The 20,351-nt window shown below is 45.5% G+C and overlaps 2 protein-coding genes across 4 annotated transcripts in view; both read left to right on the top strand.

Moving 5' to 3' along the window:
- Nucleotides 1–20,351, top strand: part of fndc3ba (fibronectin type III domain containing 3Ba) — a 167,913-nt gene that overhangs the window by 19,665 nt on the left and 127,897 nt on the right. The gene's annotated exons all lie outside the window — the stretch shown is intronic.
- LOC149982300 (uncharacterized) lies at nucleotides 13,447–16,797 on the top strand. The gene has a single exon (XM_090240247.1). The coding sequence runs from the start codon at nucleotides 14,318–14,320 to the stop codon at nucleotides 16,055–16,057; it is 1,740 nt and encodes a 579-aa protein (XP_090096373.1). The 5' UTR covers nucleotides 13,447–14,317; the 3' UTR covers nucleotides 16,058–16,797.

Raw genomic sequence — 20,351 nt, forward strand, 5'->3', positions numbered from 1 at the left:
ACTGGGGGCCTGGTCATACCTAGTTAGTTCGTACGACAGTGTGATAGTAGTTTGTGGTTCTTTTGTATGTTTTGATGCAGGAATGGAGTAGCTGTAAATTTTCTCTCTCTCTCTCTCCCTGGGCTGGCCTTAGCGTTAGCTGCTACGTGGCAGTAGCTGTGTGTGGCTGGGCAGGGGGCCAGGAGGCCAGGAGGCAGTAAACCCACAGCAGAGGTCCTGACAGCCCAGCCCCACACACACACACTCGCGCACACACACACACACACACACACACATGCACACAGAGCCAGCCAGCTGCAAGAGGAGGTGGGAGGGAGTGCTCTTTGGAAGACACATCTGCTCAGCCTATAGACTGATAATATAATGCTAACACTGCTGCTTGTTTATGCTGGTTTGTGTGTGTGTGTGTGTGTGTGCGCGTGTGTGAGGGAGTTGTCCTTGTCTGGCAGTGTGAGTGTTATCTTAGTCCAGGCGTTGTGTGTGTTATATAACTCAGTCTGGCCATGGGAATACACTGCTGTTTCACTTCTCTTCCTCCTCGTTCTACCTCGTTCTAACTCTGTCACAGCCTATCAGAGAGCAGAGGCCTATTTCAGCCAATCAAACGACTAGTGTCAAAGTTGTCTCTTTCTTCTTTTCTTTGTGTTTCTTTCAGAGGAGTCAAAATAGAGAGAGGAGAGGAGATTGAAGGAGAGAGAGAACCCAGAGAGATTAACAAGAGAGAGAGAGATGTCTAAGAGACAGTGAGAGGAGAGAAAGAAATAATAGATAATGAAAGACAAGGAAATAGGACAGAAGGAAAGAGGAGTGAAGGAAATAGCAGAGATGGAAAGAGGAGTGAAGGCAATAGGAGAGATGGAAAGAGAAGTGAAGGAAATAGGAGAGATGGAAAAGAGGAGTGACGGAAATAGGAGAGATGGAAAAAGGAGTGAAGGAAATAGGAGAGATGGAAAAAGGAGTGAAGGAGATAGGAGAGATGGAAAAAGGAGTGAAGGAGATAGGAGAGATGGAAAAAGGAGTGAAGGAGATAGGAGAGATGGAAAAAGGAGTGAAGGAGATAGGAGAGATGGAAAAAGGAGTGACGGAGATAGGAGAGATGGAAAAAGGAGTGACGGAGATAGGAGAGATGGAAAAAGGAGTGACGGAGATAGGAGAGATGGAAAAAGGAGTGACGGAGATAGGAGAGATGGAAAAGAGGAGTGACGCAGATAGGAGAGATGGAAAAGAGGAGTGACGCAGATAGGAGAGATGGAAAAGAGGAGTGACGCAGATAGGAGAGATGGAAAAGAGGAGTGATGGAGATAGGAGAGATGGAAAAGAGGAGTGATGGAGATAGGAGAGATGGAAAAGAGGAGTGACGCAGATAGGAGAGATGGAAAAGAGGAGTGACGCAGATAGGAGAGATGGAAAAGAGGAGTGACGCAGATAGGAGAGATGGAAAAAGGAGTGACGCAGATAGGAGAGATGGAAAAGAGGAGTGACGCAGATAGGAGAGATGGAAAAGAGGAGTGATGGAGATAGGAGAGATGGAAAAGAGGAGTGACGCAGATAGGAGAGATGGAAAAAGGAGTGAAGGAAATAGGAGAGATGGAAAAAGGAGTGAAGGAAATAGGAGAGATGGAAAGAGGAGTGAAGGAAATAGGAGAGATGGAAAGAGGAGTGAAGGAAATAGGAGAGATGGAAAAAGGAGTGAAGGAAATGGAAAAAGGAGTGAAGGAAATAGGAGAGATGGAAAAGAGGAGTGAAGGAAATAGGAGAGATGGAAAAAGGAGTGAAGGAAATAGGAGAGATGGAAAGAGGAGTGAAGGAAATAGGAGAGATGGAAAGAGGAGTGAAGGAAATAGGAGAGGTGATAGAAAGAAAAGGAGAGAGAGAAGTGCTGATCCTGTCATTTCCTGGGCCAGGTACTGACACGTCTGAAGTCAGCGCCTTCTGAACCACACACACATATACACACACACACACACACACACACACTCCGTCTACTGAATCATCTACAGAATGACTGGTATTCACAGGGAGTAGGAGAAAGAAGAGAGAGAGAGCCTGGTTCCTCTCTAGGTTTCTTCCTAGGTTCCTGCCTTCTATGGAGATTTACCTGGATTCCGTCAACCTAGAAACGTGTAACAGTCTGTCTGGTCTTGGGCTGGGTGGAATACCGTATTTTACTGTATACTGGTATTGATGTTCAGACCGGTTTGGGTTTTTACTTTACCCTCTGCAATGTTATGTCAATGTTTGGTTTGTTACATGTGATACACCACTGAGCCGTGTGTCATGTCTGTTTTTATAGTTTACTCTGCTACTTGAGTCGTTTATCTCCTTAGGCATGGGCGGTATACCGTATATACAGTATAATGTATACCGGGGTATTTGGAAAAAGCCACGGGATGGTTTTTCAATACCGTTAAAAGTTTGACGTCTTTTTTTTTTAATACATTGTAATATTTGTAGCTACTTTTTAAGTAAATACCTGCAGTCAACTTGTACAATACGTTAGGAGATAAAGATGATAAATACCTGCAGTCAACTTGTACAATACATTAGGAGATAAAGATGATAAATACCTGCAGTCAACTTGTACAATACGTTAGGAGATAAAGATGATAAATACCTGCAGTCAACTTGTACAATACGTTAGGAGATAAAGATGATAAATACCTGCAGTCAACTTGTACAATACGTTAGGAGATAAAGATGATAAATACCTGCAGTCAACTTGTACAATACGTTAGGAGATAAAGATGATAAATACCTGCAGTCAACTTGTACAATACATTAGGAGATAAAGATGATAAATACCTGCAGTCAACTTGTACAATACATTAGGAGATAAAGATGATAAATACCTGCAGTCAACTTGTACAATACGTTAGGAGATAAAGATGATAAATACCTGCAGTCAACTTGTACAATACGTTAGGAGATAAAGATGATAAATACCTGCAGTCAACTTGTACAATACGTTAGGAGATAAAGATGATAAATACCTGCAGTCAACTTGTACAATACGTTAGGAGATAAAGATGATAAATACCTGCAGTCAACTTGTACAATACTTTAGGAGATAAAGATGATAAATACCTGCAGTCAACTTGTGCAACACGTTAGGAGATAAAGATGATAAATACCTGCAGTCAACTTGTACAATACGTTAAGAGATAAAGATGATAAATACCTGCAGTCAACTTGTACAATACATTAGGAGATAAAGATGATAAATACCTGCAGTCAACTTGTACAATACGTTAGGAGATAAAGATGATAAATACCTGCAGTCAACTTGTACAATACTTTAGGAGATAAAGATGATAAATACCTGCAGTCAACTTGTACAATACGTTAGGAGATAAAGATGATAAATACCTGCAGTCAACTTGTACAATACGTTAGGAGATAAAGATGATAAATACCTGCAGTCAACTTGTACAATACATTAGGAGATAAAGATGATAAATACCTGCAGTCAACTTGTACAATACGTTAGGAGATAAAGATGATAAATACCTGCAGTCAACTTGTACAATACATTAGGAGATAAAGATGATAAATACCTGCAGTCAACTTGTACAATACGTTAGGAGATAAAGATGATAAATACCTGCAGTCAACTTGTACAATACATTAGGAGATAAAGATGATAAATACCTGCAGTCAACTTGTACAATACATTAGGAGATAAAGATGATAAATACCTGCAGTCAACTTGTACAATACGTTAGGAGATAAAGATGATAAATACCTGCAGTCAACTTGTACAATACATTAGGAGATAAAGATGATAAATACCTGCAGTCAACTTGTACAATACGTTAGGAGATAAAGATGATAAATACCTGCAGTCAACTTGTACAATACGTTAGGAGATAAAGATGATAAATACCTGCAGTCAACTTGTACAATACTTTAGGAGATAAAGATGATAAATACCTGCAGTCAACTTGTGCAACACGTTAGGAGATAAAGATGATAAATACCTGCAGTCAACTTGTACAATACGTTAGGAGATAAAGATGATAAATACCTGCAGTCAACTTGTACAATACATTAGGAGATAAAGATGATAAATACCTGCAGTCAACTTGTACAATACGTTAGGAGATAAAGATAATAAATACCTGCAGTCAACTTGTACAATACTTTAGGAGATAAAGATGATAAATACCTGCAGTCAACTTGTACAATACATTAGGAGATAAAGATGATAAATACCTGCAGTCAACTTGTACAATACATTAGGAGATAAAGATGATAAATACCTGCAGTCAACTTGTACAATACATTAGGAGATAAAGATGATAAATACCTGCAGTCAACTTGTACAATACGTTAGGAGATAAAGATGATAAATACCTGCAGTCAACTTGTACAATACGTTAGGAGATAAAGATGATAAATACCTGCAGTCAACTTGTACAATACGTTAGGAGATAAAGATGATAAATACCTGCAGTCAACTTGTACAATACGTTAGGAGATAAAGATGATAAATACCTGCAGTCAACTTGTACAATACGTTAGGAGATAAAGATGATAAATACCTGCAGTCAACTTGTACAATACGTTAGGAGATAAAGATGATAAATACCTGCAGTCAACTTGTACAATACGTTAGGAGATAAAGATGATAAATACCTGCAGTCAACTTGTACAATACATTAGGAGATAAAGATGATAAATACCTGCAGTCAACTTGTACAATACGTTAGGAGATAAAGATGATAAATACCTGCAGTCAACTTGTACAATACATTAGGAGATAAAGATGATAAATACCTGCAGTCAACTTGTACAATACATTAGGAGATAAAGATGATAAATACCTGCAGTCAACTTGTACAATACGTTAGGAGATAAAGATGATAAATACCTGCAGTCAACTTGTACAATACGTTAGGAGATAAAGATGATAAATACCTGCAGTCAACTTGTACAATACGTTAGGAGATAAAGATGATAAATACCTGCAGTCAACTTGTACAATACGTTAGGAGATAAAGATGATAAATACCTGCAGTCAACTTGTACAATACATTAGGAGATAAAGATGATAAATACCTGCAGTCAACTTGTACAATACGTTAGGAGATAAAGATGATAAATACCTGCAGTCAACTTGTACAATACATTAGGAGATAAAGAACATGGAGTTGTTCATTTCACCTGTCACATCATTTTTCATAATGAAGCTTACCGGTCGTCCCCAGTCACGTGGAGTTTGTTTACAAGCACACAACCACCAGAGACCAGAGTCACTCACTGTTGTACAGCGCGCGCCAGGTGATCTAGTGACAGTATGGAATTCACAACTAAATGTTTGCCAGCTGCATATCTTCTAACTGTTAACTTAGCTGTCTAAAATGCTCTGCAGCTGTGCGTTTGGTTTGCTAATTTAGTAGCTAGCTAAGTGGTTAGCTTCTGCTAAAATCAAGCTTTGTTTGGTAACCGCAGAGAATCCCTTGCTGGATGAAGAGACTTGCTGTCTTGTATTTGTTTTGTTGTTACAGCAAAGTGTGAGTAGCATTTTTTTAACGACTAGAACAACTTTATGAGCTGGGATGTCTGTACTGCTTGTTAGCATTGCTAACCTTCGGATTACAAAGGCTCAGTGGGGGTTGAAAATAGCGCCCCCTGTGTTCAGTGACGGTATTACCGAATATCCCGGTATGGCAGAAGGTCGGCATGAAGGTATGACAATCTGGACACCACCCAAGCCTTTCTCTCCCTCTCTCACCAAGCCCCATCCCCTGTCACTTAGGGAGCACAGTTGGGGCGGCAGGTTAGAGTGTTAGGCCAGGAACAGAAAGGTTGCAAGATCGATTCCCCGTGCCGACAAGGTAAAAATCTGTCGTTCTGCCCCTGAACAAGGCAGTTAACCCACTGTTCCTAGGCCGTTAATTGAAAATAAGAAATTGATCTTAACTGACTTGCCTAAATAAAAAAAGTTGTTGCTCAACCACGCAGTGTTGCCAGTTTAGTGACTTTGTCGCTATATTTAGCGAGTTTTCAGACCCCTCCAGTGATTTTTGGGGGGTAAAAGAGACAAATGTAGCTACTTTTCAGGCTGCCTTTGGGAGCTTTGCCACTGATAGTTTCTATGGTTTTGATACCATTTAGCGACTTTGCCCACTAAGTTCTGTCGCAAACTAGAGTGTGGAAAGCTGTCTGAGCAACAGAAGTCACAGCAAGGCAGAGAAGCACAAGAGGAGGGACTGTGTGGCGGGAGAGGGGGTGAAAACGCTATGTCGGGAAACGCAGCTGAGCCACAGCAAGGCAAATTGGTGCTGTGACATCGTCACGGCAACGGCAAAAACGTCATCTAGCGACAAATCAAGGAGCCAGTAGCGATTCTCACTGAGACCGCGAGACCACTTGCCGTTCGCTCTTCAGTCTACATGGTCAATGTAGCAGATGCAGCACGATGTTGATGACAACAATGCTGCTTTCCACTTTGCCTCCTCATTTCTGGCCCATATCATGCAGCCCTACATGGCAGTGTGGAAATGACCCCAAATGACCTGGAAATCAGAAATGGATGAAAATGCTGAAAAGTGTTTTGGGTTGAAGTTTGATTAAGCAATCAGAAGGGAGAAAGAGCCATGGAAATCACTTAGAATGTGTGTGTTGCCACCCTAACGTCACTCACTGCTCACTATTCAAGAACAATACTGCCAAATACCACCATACCGTAAACAATTAGAAAGATATTATGATATGTAGTACTGTCTGTTTATACAACATTCTTACAGTTGTAATGTGTGTGTGTGCGTGCCTGCGCGCATCCTCCTATTTCCTTCCTCGGGTGTTAAATCAAGGCTCTCTCAGAAAGCCTACCCCCAAGGCCAGTGTACATAGGTGTGTGTGTGGGTGTGTGTGTGTGTGTGTGTGTGTGTGTGTGTGTGTGTGTGTGCGTGCGCGCGCGCCCCTGGAGGCATTCCACCCCACCCGTGCTGAGTTCCTCTCTGTGGATGACATATCATTACTGCAATTACAGGGCAGAATAACTACAACTATGAACACGCACGCACATACCCACACACACACACAGCCTTTCTCTCTTTCTTGTAGGTATAGAGACAGCATACTCTGTTTTGAGTGAGTACACACACACACACACTCTGCACATGTGGCAGAAAGCTGGCAGGCCAGGGAATCCTGGGAGAGTCCCGTCACCTATAAAGAGCCTCTCTGTCTCTGAGTGTGTGTTCTCCTCAAAGTTAACATTCTTACCCTGTTCTCTCTCCCCTCCCCCTCCTCATATCTCCACCCCACCTCTCTCCAGTCTCTCACAAAGGTGTGTGTGTGTGTGTGTGTGTGTGTGTGTGTGTGTGTGTGTGTGTGTGTGTGTGTGTGTGTGTGTGTGTGTGTGTTCTCCTGGTCTGAATACCTTTTGTGGGGGCAGAACAGTTGAGTGATGATTTCCTAGCCACTGTGCTTCTACATCTGCTTTGCTTGCTGTTTGTGGTTTTAGGCTGGGTTTCTGTACAGTACTTTGTGACATCAGCTGATGTAAGAAGGGCTTTATAAATACATTTGATTGATTGATTGTGCGTTTCTCTAGCAATTGATCTATAGTTGGCTTAAGTGTTGTTGTCGTTGATAATGCCTGGAGTTTTCCCTGGGCAGGTCACATGGTGTGAGGGATGAGAGGAACATTTCAGTTGTTAGTGTTATGGTCTAGGAAAAACTCCAGGCCCTAGTGATGTTATCTCACCCCGTCTGCTAGCATTTGGCTCCTCTCTCTACTTTAAACACACACACACGCACACGCACGTGCACGCCGGAAGAAACAGCTAGCAGTATGCATACGTGCATGTAGAGTCTCCCTTTTTACAATCATTCATTCCTTCTTTCCTTCATTCCTTCTTTCCTAGCACTGCAGTTGTTATTCTCTCCTCTCTCTCTCCAATCTCTCTCTCTCCAGTCTCTCTCTCTACAGTCTCTCTCTCTCCAGTCTCTCTCTCTCTCTCTCTCCAGTCTCTCTCTCTCTTGACAGTCTCTCTCTCTCTCCAGTCGCTCTCTCTCTTTCCAGTCTCTCCAGTCTCTCTCTCTCTTTACAGTCTCTCTCTCTCTTTACAGTCTCTCTCTCGGTCTCTCTCTGTCTCTCTCCAGTCTCTCTCTCTCTTTCCAGTCTCTCTCTCTCTTTCCAGTCTCTCTCTCTCTCTCTCTCTCGCTCTCCAGTCTCTCTCTTTCTCTCCAGTCTCTCTCTCCAGTCTCTCTCTTTCTCTCCAGTCTCTCTCTTTCTAGTCTCTCTCTCTCTTTCCAGTCTCTCTCTGTCTCTACCTCTCTCTCTGTCTCTCTCTCTCTCCTGTCTCTCTCTCTCTCTCTCTCCAGTCTCTCTCCTGTCTCTCTCCAGACTCTCTCACTCTCTCTCTCTCTCTCTCGCTCTCTCTCTCTCTCTCTGTCTCTCTCCAGTCTATCTCTCTCTGTCTCTCTCTCTCTTTCCAGTCTCTCTCTCTCTTTCCATTCTGTCTCTCTCTCTCCTCTCTCTCTCCAGTCTCTCTCTCTCTCTCCAGTCTCTCTCCAGACTCTCTCTCTCTCTCTCTCTCTCTCTCTCTCTCTCCAGTCTATCTCTCTCTGTCTCTCTCTCTCTTTCCAGTCTCTCTCTCTTTCCAGTCTCTCTCTCTCCAGTCTCTCTCTCTCTCTCTCTCCTGTCTCTCTCTGTCTCTCTCCAGTCTCTCTCTCTCTTTCCAGTCTCTCTCCAGTCTCTCTCCAGACTCTCTCTCTCTGTCTCTCTCTCTCTTTCCAGTATGTCTCTCTTTCCAGTCTCTCTCTCTCTTTCCAGTCTCTCTCTCTTTCTAGTCTCTCTCTCTCTTTCCAGTCTCTCTCTCCAGTCTCTGTCTCTCTCTCTCTCTCTCTCTCTCTCTCTCTCTCTCTCTCTAGTCTCTCTCTCTCTTTCCAGTCTCTCTCTCCAGTCTCTGTCTCTCTCTCTCTCCTGTCTCTCCAGTCTCTCTCTCTCTTTCCAGTCTCTATCTTTCCAGTCTCTCTCTCTCTTTCCAGTCTCTGTCTCTCTCTCTCCTCTCTCTCTCTCCAGTCTCTCTCTCTCTCTCTCCAGTCTCTCTCCAGACTCTCTCTCTCTCTCTCTCTCTCTCTCAGTCTAACTCTCTCTCTCTCTCTCCAGTCTATCTCTCTCTGTCTCTCTCTCTCTTTCCAGTCTCTCTCTCTTTCCAGTCTCCCTGTCTCTCTCCAGTCTCCCTGTCTCTCTCCAGTCTCTCTCTGTCTCTCCAGTCTCTCTCTCTCTTTCCAGTCTCTCTCTGTCTCTCTCTACAGTCTCTCTCTCTTTCCAGTCTCTCTCTCTCTCTCCAGTCTCTCTCTCTCTCTCCAGTCTCTCTCTCTTTCCAGTCTCTATCTGTCTCTTTCCAGTCTCTCTCTCTCTCTCCTGTCTCTCTCTCTCTCTCTCCAGTCTCTCTCTCTCTCTCCAGTCTCTCCAGTCTCTCTCCAGACTCTCTCTCTCTCTCTGTCTCTCTCCAGTCTCTCTCTCTCTCCAGTCTCTCTCTCTTTCCAGTCTCTCTCTCTCTTTCCAGTCGCTCTCTCTCTTTCCAGTCTCTCTCTCTCTTTCCAGTCTCTCTCTCTCTTTCCAGTCTCTCTCTCTCTTTCCAGTCTCTCTCTCTCTTTCCAGTCTCTCTCTTTTCAGTCTCTCTCTCTCTCCAGTCTCTCTCTCTCTCTCTCTCTCTCTAGTCTCTCTCTCTCTAGTCTCTCTCTCTCCATTCTCCCCAGTCTCTCTCTCTCTCCATTCTCCCCAGTCTCTCTCTCTCTCCATTCTCCCCAGTCTCTCTCTCACTCTCTCGTCTCTCTCTCTCTCTCTCTCTCTCTCTCTCCAGGCTCTCGCTCTCGCGTCTCTCTCTCTCTCTCCAGACTCTCTCTCTCTCGTGTCTCTCTCTCTCTCTCTCTCTCTCTCGAGTGTTTCTCTCTCTCTCTCTCTCTCGGGTCTCTCTCTCTCTCTCTCTCTCTCTCTCTCTCTCTCGTGTCTCTCTCTCTCATCTCTTTCCAGTCTCTCTCTCTAGTCTCTCTCTCTCTCCATTCTCTCTCATTTTCTCTCTCTCTCCATTCTCTCTCTCTCTCTTTCTAGTCTCTCTCTCTTGTCTCTCTCTCTCCAGTCTCTCCAGTCTCTCTCTCTCTCTCTCTCTCTCTCTCTCTCTCTCTCTCTCTCTCTCTCTCTCTCTCTCTCTCTCTCGAGTGTCTCTCTCGTCTCTCTCTCTCTCTCTCTCGAGTGTCTCTCTCTCTCTCTCTCTCTCTCTCCAGACTCTCTCTCAATTCAATTCAATTCAAGGGGAATAGGCATAGGAATGGCATAGGAAACAAGTGAAATAGATAATAAACAAAAGTGAATTAAACAATAAAAATCAACAGTAAACATTACACTCACAAAAGTTCTCTCTCTCCCTCTCTGTCACGTGAGGGAGACTTGATGTGGGTCAGACAGTCTGTTAGGTGGATGAGAAGCCTCGGGTCAGGAGTGACAAGCTGACGTGTGTGTGATGACTGTGGTATGCTGAGGTCAGGTTCTGAATGACTATGTTCTCTTTATCTGTGGGGAAGTGTGTGGGTGTATGACACCTTAGTGTCTCGTGTTTAATGTTGTATTAGAGAGGTGCTCTTACACAGGACTCTCTGTCTAACAGCACACACACACATACACACACACACACACACTCCAGACAAGTGGATAATTGTTCCTGTGGAATTTTCCAATCAGACTTTTATCCTCTCTGGAAATCAATACCGTCCCTTATACAGTACACTAGGGAAGGAATGATGTGTGTGTGGGTTTCCGTGTGTGTGTGGGTTTCCGTGTGTGTGTGGGTTTCCGTGTGTGTGTGGGTTTCTGTGTGTGTGTGTTTCCGTGTGTGTGTGGGTTTCCGTGTGTGTGTGTGTGTTTCCGTGTGTGTGTGGGTTTCCGTGTGTGTGTGTGGGTTTCCGTGTGTGTTACTTTCCGTGTGTGTGTGTGTGTGTTTCCATGTGTGTTAGTTTCCGTGTGTGTGTGTGGGTTTCCGTGTGTGTGTGTTTTCGTGTGTGTGTGTTTCCGTGTGTGTGTGTGGGTTTCCGTGTGTGTGTGTGTGTGTTTCCATGTGTGTTAGTTTCCGTGTGTGTGTGTGTGTTTCCATGTGTGTTAGTTTCCGTGTGTGTGTGTTTCCGTGTGTGTGTGTGTTTCCGTGTGTGTGTGGGTTTCCGCGTGTGTGTGGGTTTCCGTGTGTGTGTGGGTTTCCGTGTGTGTGTGGGTTTCTGTGTGTGTGTGTTTCCGTGTGTGTGTGGGTTTCCGTGTGTGTGTGTGGGTTTCCGTGTGTGTTACTTTCCGTGTGTGTGTGTTTCCATGTGTGTTAGTTTCCGTGTGTGTGTGTGGGTTTCCGTGTGTGTGTGTGTTTTCGTGTGTGTGTGTTTCCGTGTGTGTGTGTGGGTTTCCGTGTGTGTGTGTGTGTGTGTTTCCATGTGTGTTAGTTTCCGTGTGTGTGTGTGTGTTTCCATGTGTGTTAGTTTCCGTGTGTGTGTGTGTGTTTCCATGTGTGTTAGTTTCCGTGTGTGTGTGTGTGTTTCCGTGTGTGTGTGTGTTTCCGTGTGTGTGTGGGTTTCCGTCTGTGTGTGGGTTTCCGTGTGTGTGTGTGTGTTTCCGTGTGTGTGTGTGTGTTTCCGTGTGTGTTAGTTTCCATGTGTGTGGGATTCCGTGTGTGTGGGTTTCCGTGTGTGTGTGTGGGTTTCCGTGTGTGTGTGTGGGTTTCCGTGTGTGTGTGGGGGTTTCCGTGTGTGGGTTTCCGTGTGTGTGTTTCCGTGTGTGTGTGTGTGTGTGGGTTTCCGTGTGTGTGTGTGTGTGTGTGTGTGTGGGTTTCCGTGTGTGTGTGTGGGTTTCCGTGTGTGTTTGTGTGGGTTTCCGTGTGTGTGTGTGTGTGTGTGTGTGTGTGTGTGTGTGAAACGCTGCGTCAGTATAGGGTCATCAGTTTTGCCCAATTCACCCACATTACTTTTGCAGACAGGTCACCATCTCTCCATCCATCTCGCCTCCTCTCACTCCCGTTGTTTCTCTCTGTTCCTCCTGCTCTCTCTCTGTGGTGTGTGTGTTAGGGCAGGGCCGTATATCCAATTAATTTGAATGTATGTTTTTGCGTAAATTCAAAATAGTTTTTATGTCCGCATGTCTCCTTCGCTCCTTCTGTGCTGTGTGTTGCCTTCCCATTTACACCAGAGATCTGTATATAATGACCAGATGCTCATGTCTCCCTGACAATGGGAGTCGTTGTTCTAAATTCGTGAAGGCAGGCGATAAGCTCAGGTCCAAAATATGCCCATAGACATGAATTGTGCTTATTTTGGACAGAGTTTGGCGAGAGTGAAACCTCTCACTTTGCCTCTTCCTCTCTGTTTACACACACCAAGCCCCTCCCCCTGCCACTCCCAACAACAAAGGTGAGAGATCAACTCGCTCATATGGACACGGAAACGCATCGAGACATTATTTTACTGTAATAGAGGAAAGTTCACTTTCGGACGATACCCTTTTTATGTCTCAACTCCTCAAACTGCGTGAAGAGCAGACACTACTAAACGGGAGTATCAATGAACACTGATTCTGGAAAATGTACGCACAGTTTGTTGCAGTACCATGTTCCGCTAGCAGCGTTTTAGCCAAAGAGAAACACTATCTGTCTAGTCTGTGTTTTATAAATGTGCAATACGCATTAACTTCTTGATGCACCCATCCCGTTACCGGGATCATTTTCGTCAACATCCGCTGAATTGCAGAGCGCCAAATTCAAATTAAATTACTAAAAATATTTAATTTTCATGAAATCACAAGTGCAATATAGCAAAACACAGCTTAGCTTGTTGTTAATCCACCTGGCATGTCAGATTTCAATAAAGCTTTTCGTTGAAAGCATACCAAGCGTTTATGTAAGGACGTCTCTCTCAGTTGACAAAATATTACAAACAGCTAGCAGCCAAGTAGATTGGTCACAAGTCAGAAAAGCAATAAAATGAATCGCTTACCTTTGATGATCTTTGGATGTTTGCACTCACGAGACTCCCAGTTACACAATAAATGTTCCTTTTGTTCCATAAAGATTATTTTAATATCCAAAATACCTCCATTTGGTTGGCGCGTTATGTTCAGAAATCCACAGGCTCGAGCGGTCAAGACCAGGCAGACGACAATTCCAAGTAGTATCCGTAAAGTTCATAGAAACATGCCAAACATTTTTTATAATCAATCCTCAGGTTGTTTTTACAATATATAATCGCATGCAAAACGCATGCAAAACGCACCCAGCCATCCACTGACGTGATGTGATCTTTCTCGCTCATTTTTCAAAATAAAAGCCTGAAACAATGCCTAAAGAAGACTGTTCACACCATGGGGAAGCCATAGGAAAAGGACTCTGGTTGATATCCCTTTAAATGGAGCAAAGGCAGGCTATGGAACAGAGAGCTTTCAAGAAAAACAGCACTTCCGGGTTGGATTTTCCTTCCTTTCAGGTTTTCACCTGCAATATATCAGTTCTGTTATACTCAGTCAATATTTTGACAGTTTTGGAAACTTTAGTGTTTTCTGTCCTAATCTGACAATTATATGCATATTCTAGATTCTGGGCCTGAGAAATAGGCTTGTTTCATTTGGGTACGTTTTTCATCCAAACATCAAAATACTGCCCCCTACACGCAACAGGTTAAACACAATTATACAGTATAAGGAATTGGCAACTCATTCTTATTCTTGGAAATAAGGTAGGCAACTTGATTTCAACATCTGAACAAAGTGGACAGGCTAGCATGCTGGTCAAACAGTTGGAGACGGACAGAAGGGTGTGTTCATAACAATTCAACTGTTCTACCTTGTTAGCCAACAGATCCAAGTTGGCTCAATTTGAAATATAAAGATTAGCTGGCTACTAACTAGCACGTGGGCTTGTGCTTGAGAGATTGTTGGTGAGACCTGTGTTCCTTTTCTATAATGCCTGTTACAAGAAGTTAGTTGTTATTAGTGAATGCATCATGCATGGTTGTAGTGAAATGTGTAATAGAAGGGGGGCATTTCCATAGACATATTTGAAAGCCAGTGATTATTGCAACAACAAAAAAAGCAGATTCAACTATTTTGATAAAATAATGACATTATTAGTGGGCCTTATGGTTGTGGAAAGCTTAGCCTATGTCACGTTGTAGAAGGATCGGAGACAGGCGCAGGAATACGTAATAGTTTTTTTTATTACTACACCCAAAATACAACGTGTCATGAAAAGGCATGGGGACGAAGCCCAAAACAAACATGTATATAAAATACACAGGGATGTAACCCAAAAAGAAGAGCGAGGATAAACCTCTAAAGATTATGCGGGACGAGACCCGTAATAACAGTACGCGGGAAGAGACCCGTACTAACAATACGCGGGACGAGACCCGTACTAACAATACGCGGGACGAGACTCGTAATAACAATACGCGGGACGAGACCCGTACTAACAATACGCGGGACGAGACCCGTACTAACAATACGCGGGATGAGACCCGTAATAACAATACGCGGGATGAGACCCGTACTAACAATACGCGGGATGAGACCCGTACTAACAATACGCGGGAGGAGACCCGTACTAACAATATGCGGGAAGAGACCCGTACTAACAATACGCGGGACGAGACCCGTACTAACAATACGCGGGACGAGACCCGTACTAACGATACGCGGGACGAGACCCGTACTAACAATACGCGGGACGAGACCCGTAATAACTATACGCGGGACGAGACCCGTACTAACAATACGCGGGACGTGACCCGTACTAACAATACGCGGGACGAGACCCGTAATAACAATACGCGGGACGAGACCCGTACTAACAATACGCGGGACGTGACACGTACTAACAATACGCGGGACGAGACCCGTACTAACAATACGCATGACGAGACTCGTAATAACAATACGCGGGACGAGACCCGTACTAACAATACGCGGGACGAGACCCGTACTAACAATACGCGGGATGAGACCCGTAATAACAATACGCGGGATGAGACCCGTAATAACAATACGCGGGATGAGACCCGTAATAACAATACGCGGGACGAGACCCATAATAACAATACGCGGGACGAGACCCGTAATAACAATACACTGGACGAGACCCGTAATAACAATACACTGGACGAGACCCGTAATAACAATACGCGGGAAGAGACCCGTACTAACAATACGCGGGAAGAGACCCGTACTAACAATACGAGGGAGGAGACCCGTACTAACAATACGCGGGACGAGACCCGTACTAACGATACGCGGGACGAGACCCGTACTAACAATACGCGGGACGAGACCCGTACTAACAATACGCGGGACGAGACCCGTACTAACAATACGCGGGACGTGACCCGTACTAACAATACGAAGGACGAGACCCGTAATAACAATACGCGGGACGAGACCCGTACTAACAATACGCGGGACGAGACCCGTACTAACAATACGCGGGACGTGACCCGTACTAACAATACGCGGGACGAGACCCGTAATAACAATACACTGGACGAGACCCGTAATAACAATACGCGGGAAGAGACCCGTACTAACAATACGCGGGAAGAGACCCGTACTAACAATACGCGGGAGGAGACCCGTACTAACAATACGCGGGACGAGACCCGTACTAACAATACGCGGGACGAGACCCGTATTAACGATACGCGGGACGAGACCCGTACTAACAATACGCGGGACGAGACCCGTAATAACAATACGCGGGACGAGACCCGTACTAACAATACGCGGGACGTGACCCGTACTAACAATACGCGGGACGAGACCCGTACTAACAATACGCGGGACGTGACACGTACTAACAATACGCGGGACGAGACCCGTACTAACAATACGCGGGACGAGACCCGTACTAACAATACGCGGGACGAGACCCGTACTAACAATACGCGGGACGAGACCCGTAATAACAATACGCGGGACGAGACCAGTAATAACAATACGCGGGACGAGACCCGTACTAAGAATACGCGGGACGAGACCCGTACTAACAATACGCGGGACGAGACCCGTACTAACAATACGAGACCATAATTTGCAAATAAATGCATTAATAATCCTACAATGTGATTTTCTGGATTTTTTTTCTCATTTTGTCTGTCATAGTTGAAGTGTACCTATGATGAAAATTACAGGCCTCTCTCATCTATTTAAGTGGGAGAACTTGCACAATTGGTGGCTGACTAAATACTTTTTTGCCCCACTGTAGATACTTTTGTACCTTCCAGCATCTTCACAAGGTCTTTTGCTGTTGTTCTGGGATTGATTTGCACTTTTCGCACCAAAGTACGTTCCTCTCTAGGAGACAGAACACGTCTCCTTCTTGAGCGGTATGACAGCTGCGTGGTCCCATGGTGTTTATACTTGCGTACTATTGTTTGTACAGATGAACGTGGTACCTTCAGGCATTTGGAAATTGCTCCCAAGGATGAACCAGACTTGTGGAGGTCTACAATTATTTTTCTGAGGTCTTGGCTGATTTCTTTTGATGTTCCCATGGTGTCAAGCAAAGTGGCACTGAGTTTGAAGGTAGGCCTTGAAATACATCCACAGGTACAGCTCCAATTGACTCAAATGATGTCAATTAGCCTATCAGAAGCTTCTAATGCCATGACATCATTTTCTGGAATTTTCCACGCTTTTTAAAGGCATAGTCAACTTAGTGTCTGTAAACTTCTGACACACTGGAATTGTGATACAGTGAATTCTAAGTGAAATAATCTGTCTGTAAACAATTATTGGAAAAATTACTTGTCATGCATAACGTAGATGTCCTAACCGACTTGCCAAAACTATACTTTGTTAACAAGAAATTTGTGGAGTGGTTGAAAAACGAGTTTTAATGACTCCAACTTAAGTGTATGAACATTTCCGACTTCAACTGTATATACAATTACTAATCAGGGGAATTGGAATCAGGTGTGCGTCATGAAACGGACCTGTGACACCTAGAAGGTCGGTGGCGTAGACCTCTGGAACTGGTGCACGGAAGGAGCAGCAGTACCGGGGTAATCCGTGACAGCCTAGGTAGACTTTCACAAGCCCTGAATTCATTTGATTATTGCTGACTGTTTGAAATGCAGTGTATTTTACCATTAATTGTACAACGAAGCTTATTCAGAGAAAACATTAAACAAAATCTAGCTATATTAATCGTGAATGGCCCATGAATTTGAAAACATTGAGAGAGGATTTTTAGGCCAGCCCTAGTGTGTCTGTTTGTCTCTGTGTCTGTGTGTGTGTGTGTGTGTGTGTGTGTGTCTCTTTTCCTGTGTGTGTGTGTGTGTCTGTGTGAACAGCAACATTGCTCCTATAGTCATTAGTCAGCAGCTTTTTGTAGTGATATCACTCAGCAGCCCCCAATTACAACACCTACCTCACCTGCCTCCAGAGAGAGGTGTGTGTGTGTGCGTGTGCATGTGTGTGTAGGGGTGGGGGGGTGTAGTGTAGTGCTGACGTCTGTATCTGGAATTAAAGTGGTTCTGTGTGTGTGTGTGGGGGGGGGTGTAGTGTAGTGCTGACGTCAGTATCTGGAGTTAAAGTGGTTCTGTGTGTGTGTAGGGGGGGGGGGTGTAGTGTAGTGCTGACGTCAGTATCTGGAGTTAAAGTAGTTCTGTGTGTGTGTAGGGGGGGGGGGGGGTGTAGTGTAGTGCTGACGTCAGTATCTGGAGTTAAATTGGTTCTGTGTGTGTGGGGGGGTGTAGTGTAGTGCTGACCTCAGTATCTGGAGTTAAAGTGGTTCTGTGTATGTAGGGGGGGGGGGGGGGGGGGTGTAGTGTAGTGCTGACCTCAGTATCTGGAGTTAAAGTGGTTCTGTGTATGTAGGGGGGGGGGGGGGGGGTGTAGTGTAGTGCTGACCTCAGTATCTGGAGTTAAAATGGTTCTGTGTGTGTATGTGTGGGGGGGGGGGGGTGTAGTGCTGACCTCAGTATTTGGAGTTAAAGTGGTTCTGTGTATGTGGGGGGGGGGGGGGGGTGTAGTGTAGTGCTGACGTCAGTATCTGGAGTTAAAGTGGTTCTGTGTGTGTGTAGGGGGGGGGGTGGTGTAGTGTAGTGCTGACCTCAGTATCTGGAGTTAAAGTGGTTCTGTGTGTGTGTAGGGGGGGGGGGGGGGTGTAGTGTAGTGCTAACCTCAGTATCTGGAGTTAAAATGGTTCTCTGTGTGTGTAGGGGTGGGGGGGTGTAGTGTAGTGCTAACCTCAGTATCTGGAGTTAAAGTGGTTCTGTGTGTGTAGGGGGGGGGGGGTGTAGTGTAGTGCTAACCTCAGTATCTGGAGTTAAAGTGGTTCTGTGTGTGTAGGGGGGGGGTGGGTGTAGTGTAGTGCTAACCTCAGTATCTGGAGTTAAAGTGGTTCTGTGTGTGTGTAGGGGGGGGGGTGGTGTAGTGTAGTGCTGACCTCAGTATCTGGAGTTAAAGTGGTTCTGTGTGTGTGTGTGGGGGGGGGGGGGTGTAGTGTAGTGCTGACCTCAGTATCTGGAGTTAAAGTGGTTCTGTGTGTGTGTAGGGGGGGGGGTGTAGTGTAGTGTAGTGCTAACCTCAGTATCTGGAGTTAAAATGGTTATCTGTGTGTGTAGGGGGGGGGGGGGTGTAGTGTAGTGCTAACCTCAGTATCTGGAGTTAAAGTGGTTCTGTGTGTGTAGGGGGGGGGGGGGGCTGTAGTGTAGTGCTAACCTCAGTATCTGGAGTTAAAGTGGTTCTGTGTGTGTAGGGGGGGGGTGGGTGTAGTGTAGTGCTAACCTCAGTATCTGGAGTTAAAGTGGTTCTGTGTGTGTGTAGGGGGGTGGTGGTGTAGTGTAGTGCTGACCTCAGTATCTGGAGTTAAAGTGGTTCTGTGTGTGTGGGGGGGGGGGGGGTGTAGTGTAGTGCTGACCTCAGTATCTGGAGTTAAAGTGGTTCTGTGTGTGTAGGGGGGGAGGGGTTTGGTGTAGTGCTGACGTCAGTATCTGGAGTTAAAGTGGTTATGTGTGTGTGGGGGGGGGGGGGGGGGGTGTAGTGTAGTTCTGACCTCAGTATCTGGAGTTAAAGTGGTTCTGTGTGTGTAGGGGGGGGGGGGGGTGTAGTGTAGTGCTGACCTCAGTATCTGAAGTTAACGTGGTTCTGTGTGTGTGTAGGGGGGGGGGGGGGGTTGTAGTGTAGTGCTGACCTCAGTATCTGGAGTTAAAGTGGTTCTGTGTGTGTGTAGGGGTGGGGGGGGGGTGTAGTGCTAACCTCAGTATCTGGAGTTAAAGTGGTTCTGTGTGTGTAGGGGGGGGGGGTGTAGTGTAGTGCTGACCTCAGTATCTGGAGTTAAAGTGGTTCTGTGTGTGTGTAGGGGGGGGGGGGGGGGTGTAGTGTAGTGCTGACCTCAGTATCTGGAGTTAAATTGGTTCTGTGTGTGTAGGGGGGGAGGGGTTTGGTGTAGTGCTGACCTCAGTATCTGGAGTTAAATTGGTTCTGTGTGTGTGTGTGTGGGGGGGGGGGGGGTGTAGTGTAGTGCTAACCTCAGTATCTGGAGTTAAATTGGTTCTGTGTGTGTGTAGGGGGGGGGGAGGGGGGGTGTAGTGCTAACCTCAGTATCTGGAGTTAAAGTGGTTCTGTGTGTGTGTAGGGGGGGGGGGGGGTGTAGTGCTAACCTCATTATCTGGAGTTAAAGTGGTTCTGTGTGTGTAGGGGGGGGGGTGTAGTGTGGTGTAGTGCTGACCTCAGTATCTGGAGTTAAATTGGTTCTGTGTGTGTAGGGGGGGGGGGGGTGTAGTGTAGTGCTGACCTCAGTATCTGGAGTTAAATTGGTTCTGTGTGTGTAGGGGGGGAGGGGTTTGGTGTAGTGCTGACCTCAGTATCTGGAGTTAAATTGGTTCTGTGTGTGTGTGTGTGTGTGGGGGGGGGGGGGGGGGGGTGTAGTGTAGTGCTAACCTCAGTATCTGGAGTTAAATTGGTTCTGTGTGTGTGTAGGGGGGGGAGGGGGGGTGTAGTGCTAACCTCAGTATCTGGAGTTAAAGTGGTTCTTTGTGTGTGTAGGGGGGGGGGGGGTAGTGCTAACCACAGTATCTGGAGTTAAAGTGGTTCTGTGTGTGTGTAGGGGGGGGGGGGGTGTAGTGTAGTGCTGACCTCAGTATCTGGAGTTAAAGTGGTTCTGTGTGCATGTAGGGGGGGGGGGGGGGGGTGTAGTGCTAACGTCAGTATCTGGAGTTAAAGTGGTTCTGTGTGTGTGTGTAGGGGGGGGGGGGGTGTAGTGTAGTGCTGACCTCAGTATCTGGAGTTAAAGTGGTTCTGTGTGTGTGTAGGGGGGGGGGGTGTAGTGTAGTGCTAACCTCAGTATCTGGAGTTAAAGTGGTTCTGTGTGTGTAGG

The sequence above is a fragment of the Oncorhynchus mykiss genome, chromosome 7 (assembly GCF_057628025.1).
Source record: "Oncorhynchus mykiss isolate SJ-2025 chromosome 7, ASM5762802v1, whole genome shotgun sequence".
Taxonomy (NCBI): Eukaryota; Metazoa; Chordata; class Actinopteri; order Salmoniformes; family Salmonidae; genus Oncorhynchus; species Oncorhynchus mykiss.

What these genes read in the sequence shown, in the direction of transcription:
- LOC149982300 (XM_090240247.1), top strand. Translation starts at nt 14,318, where the DNA reads ATGCGGGACGAGACCCGTAATAACAGTACGCGGGAAGAGACCCGTACT.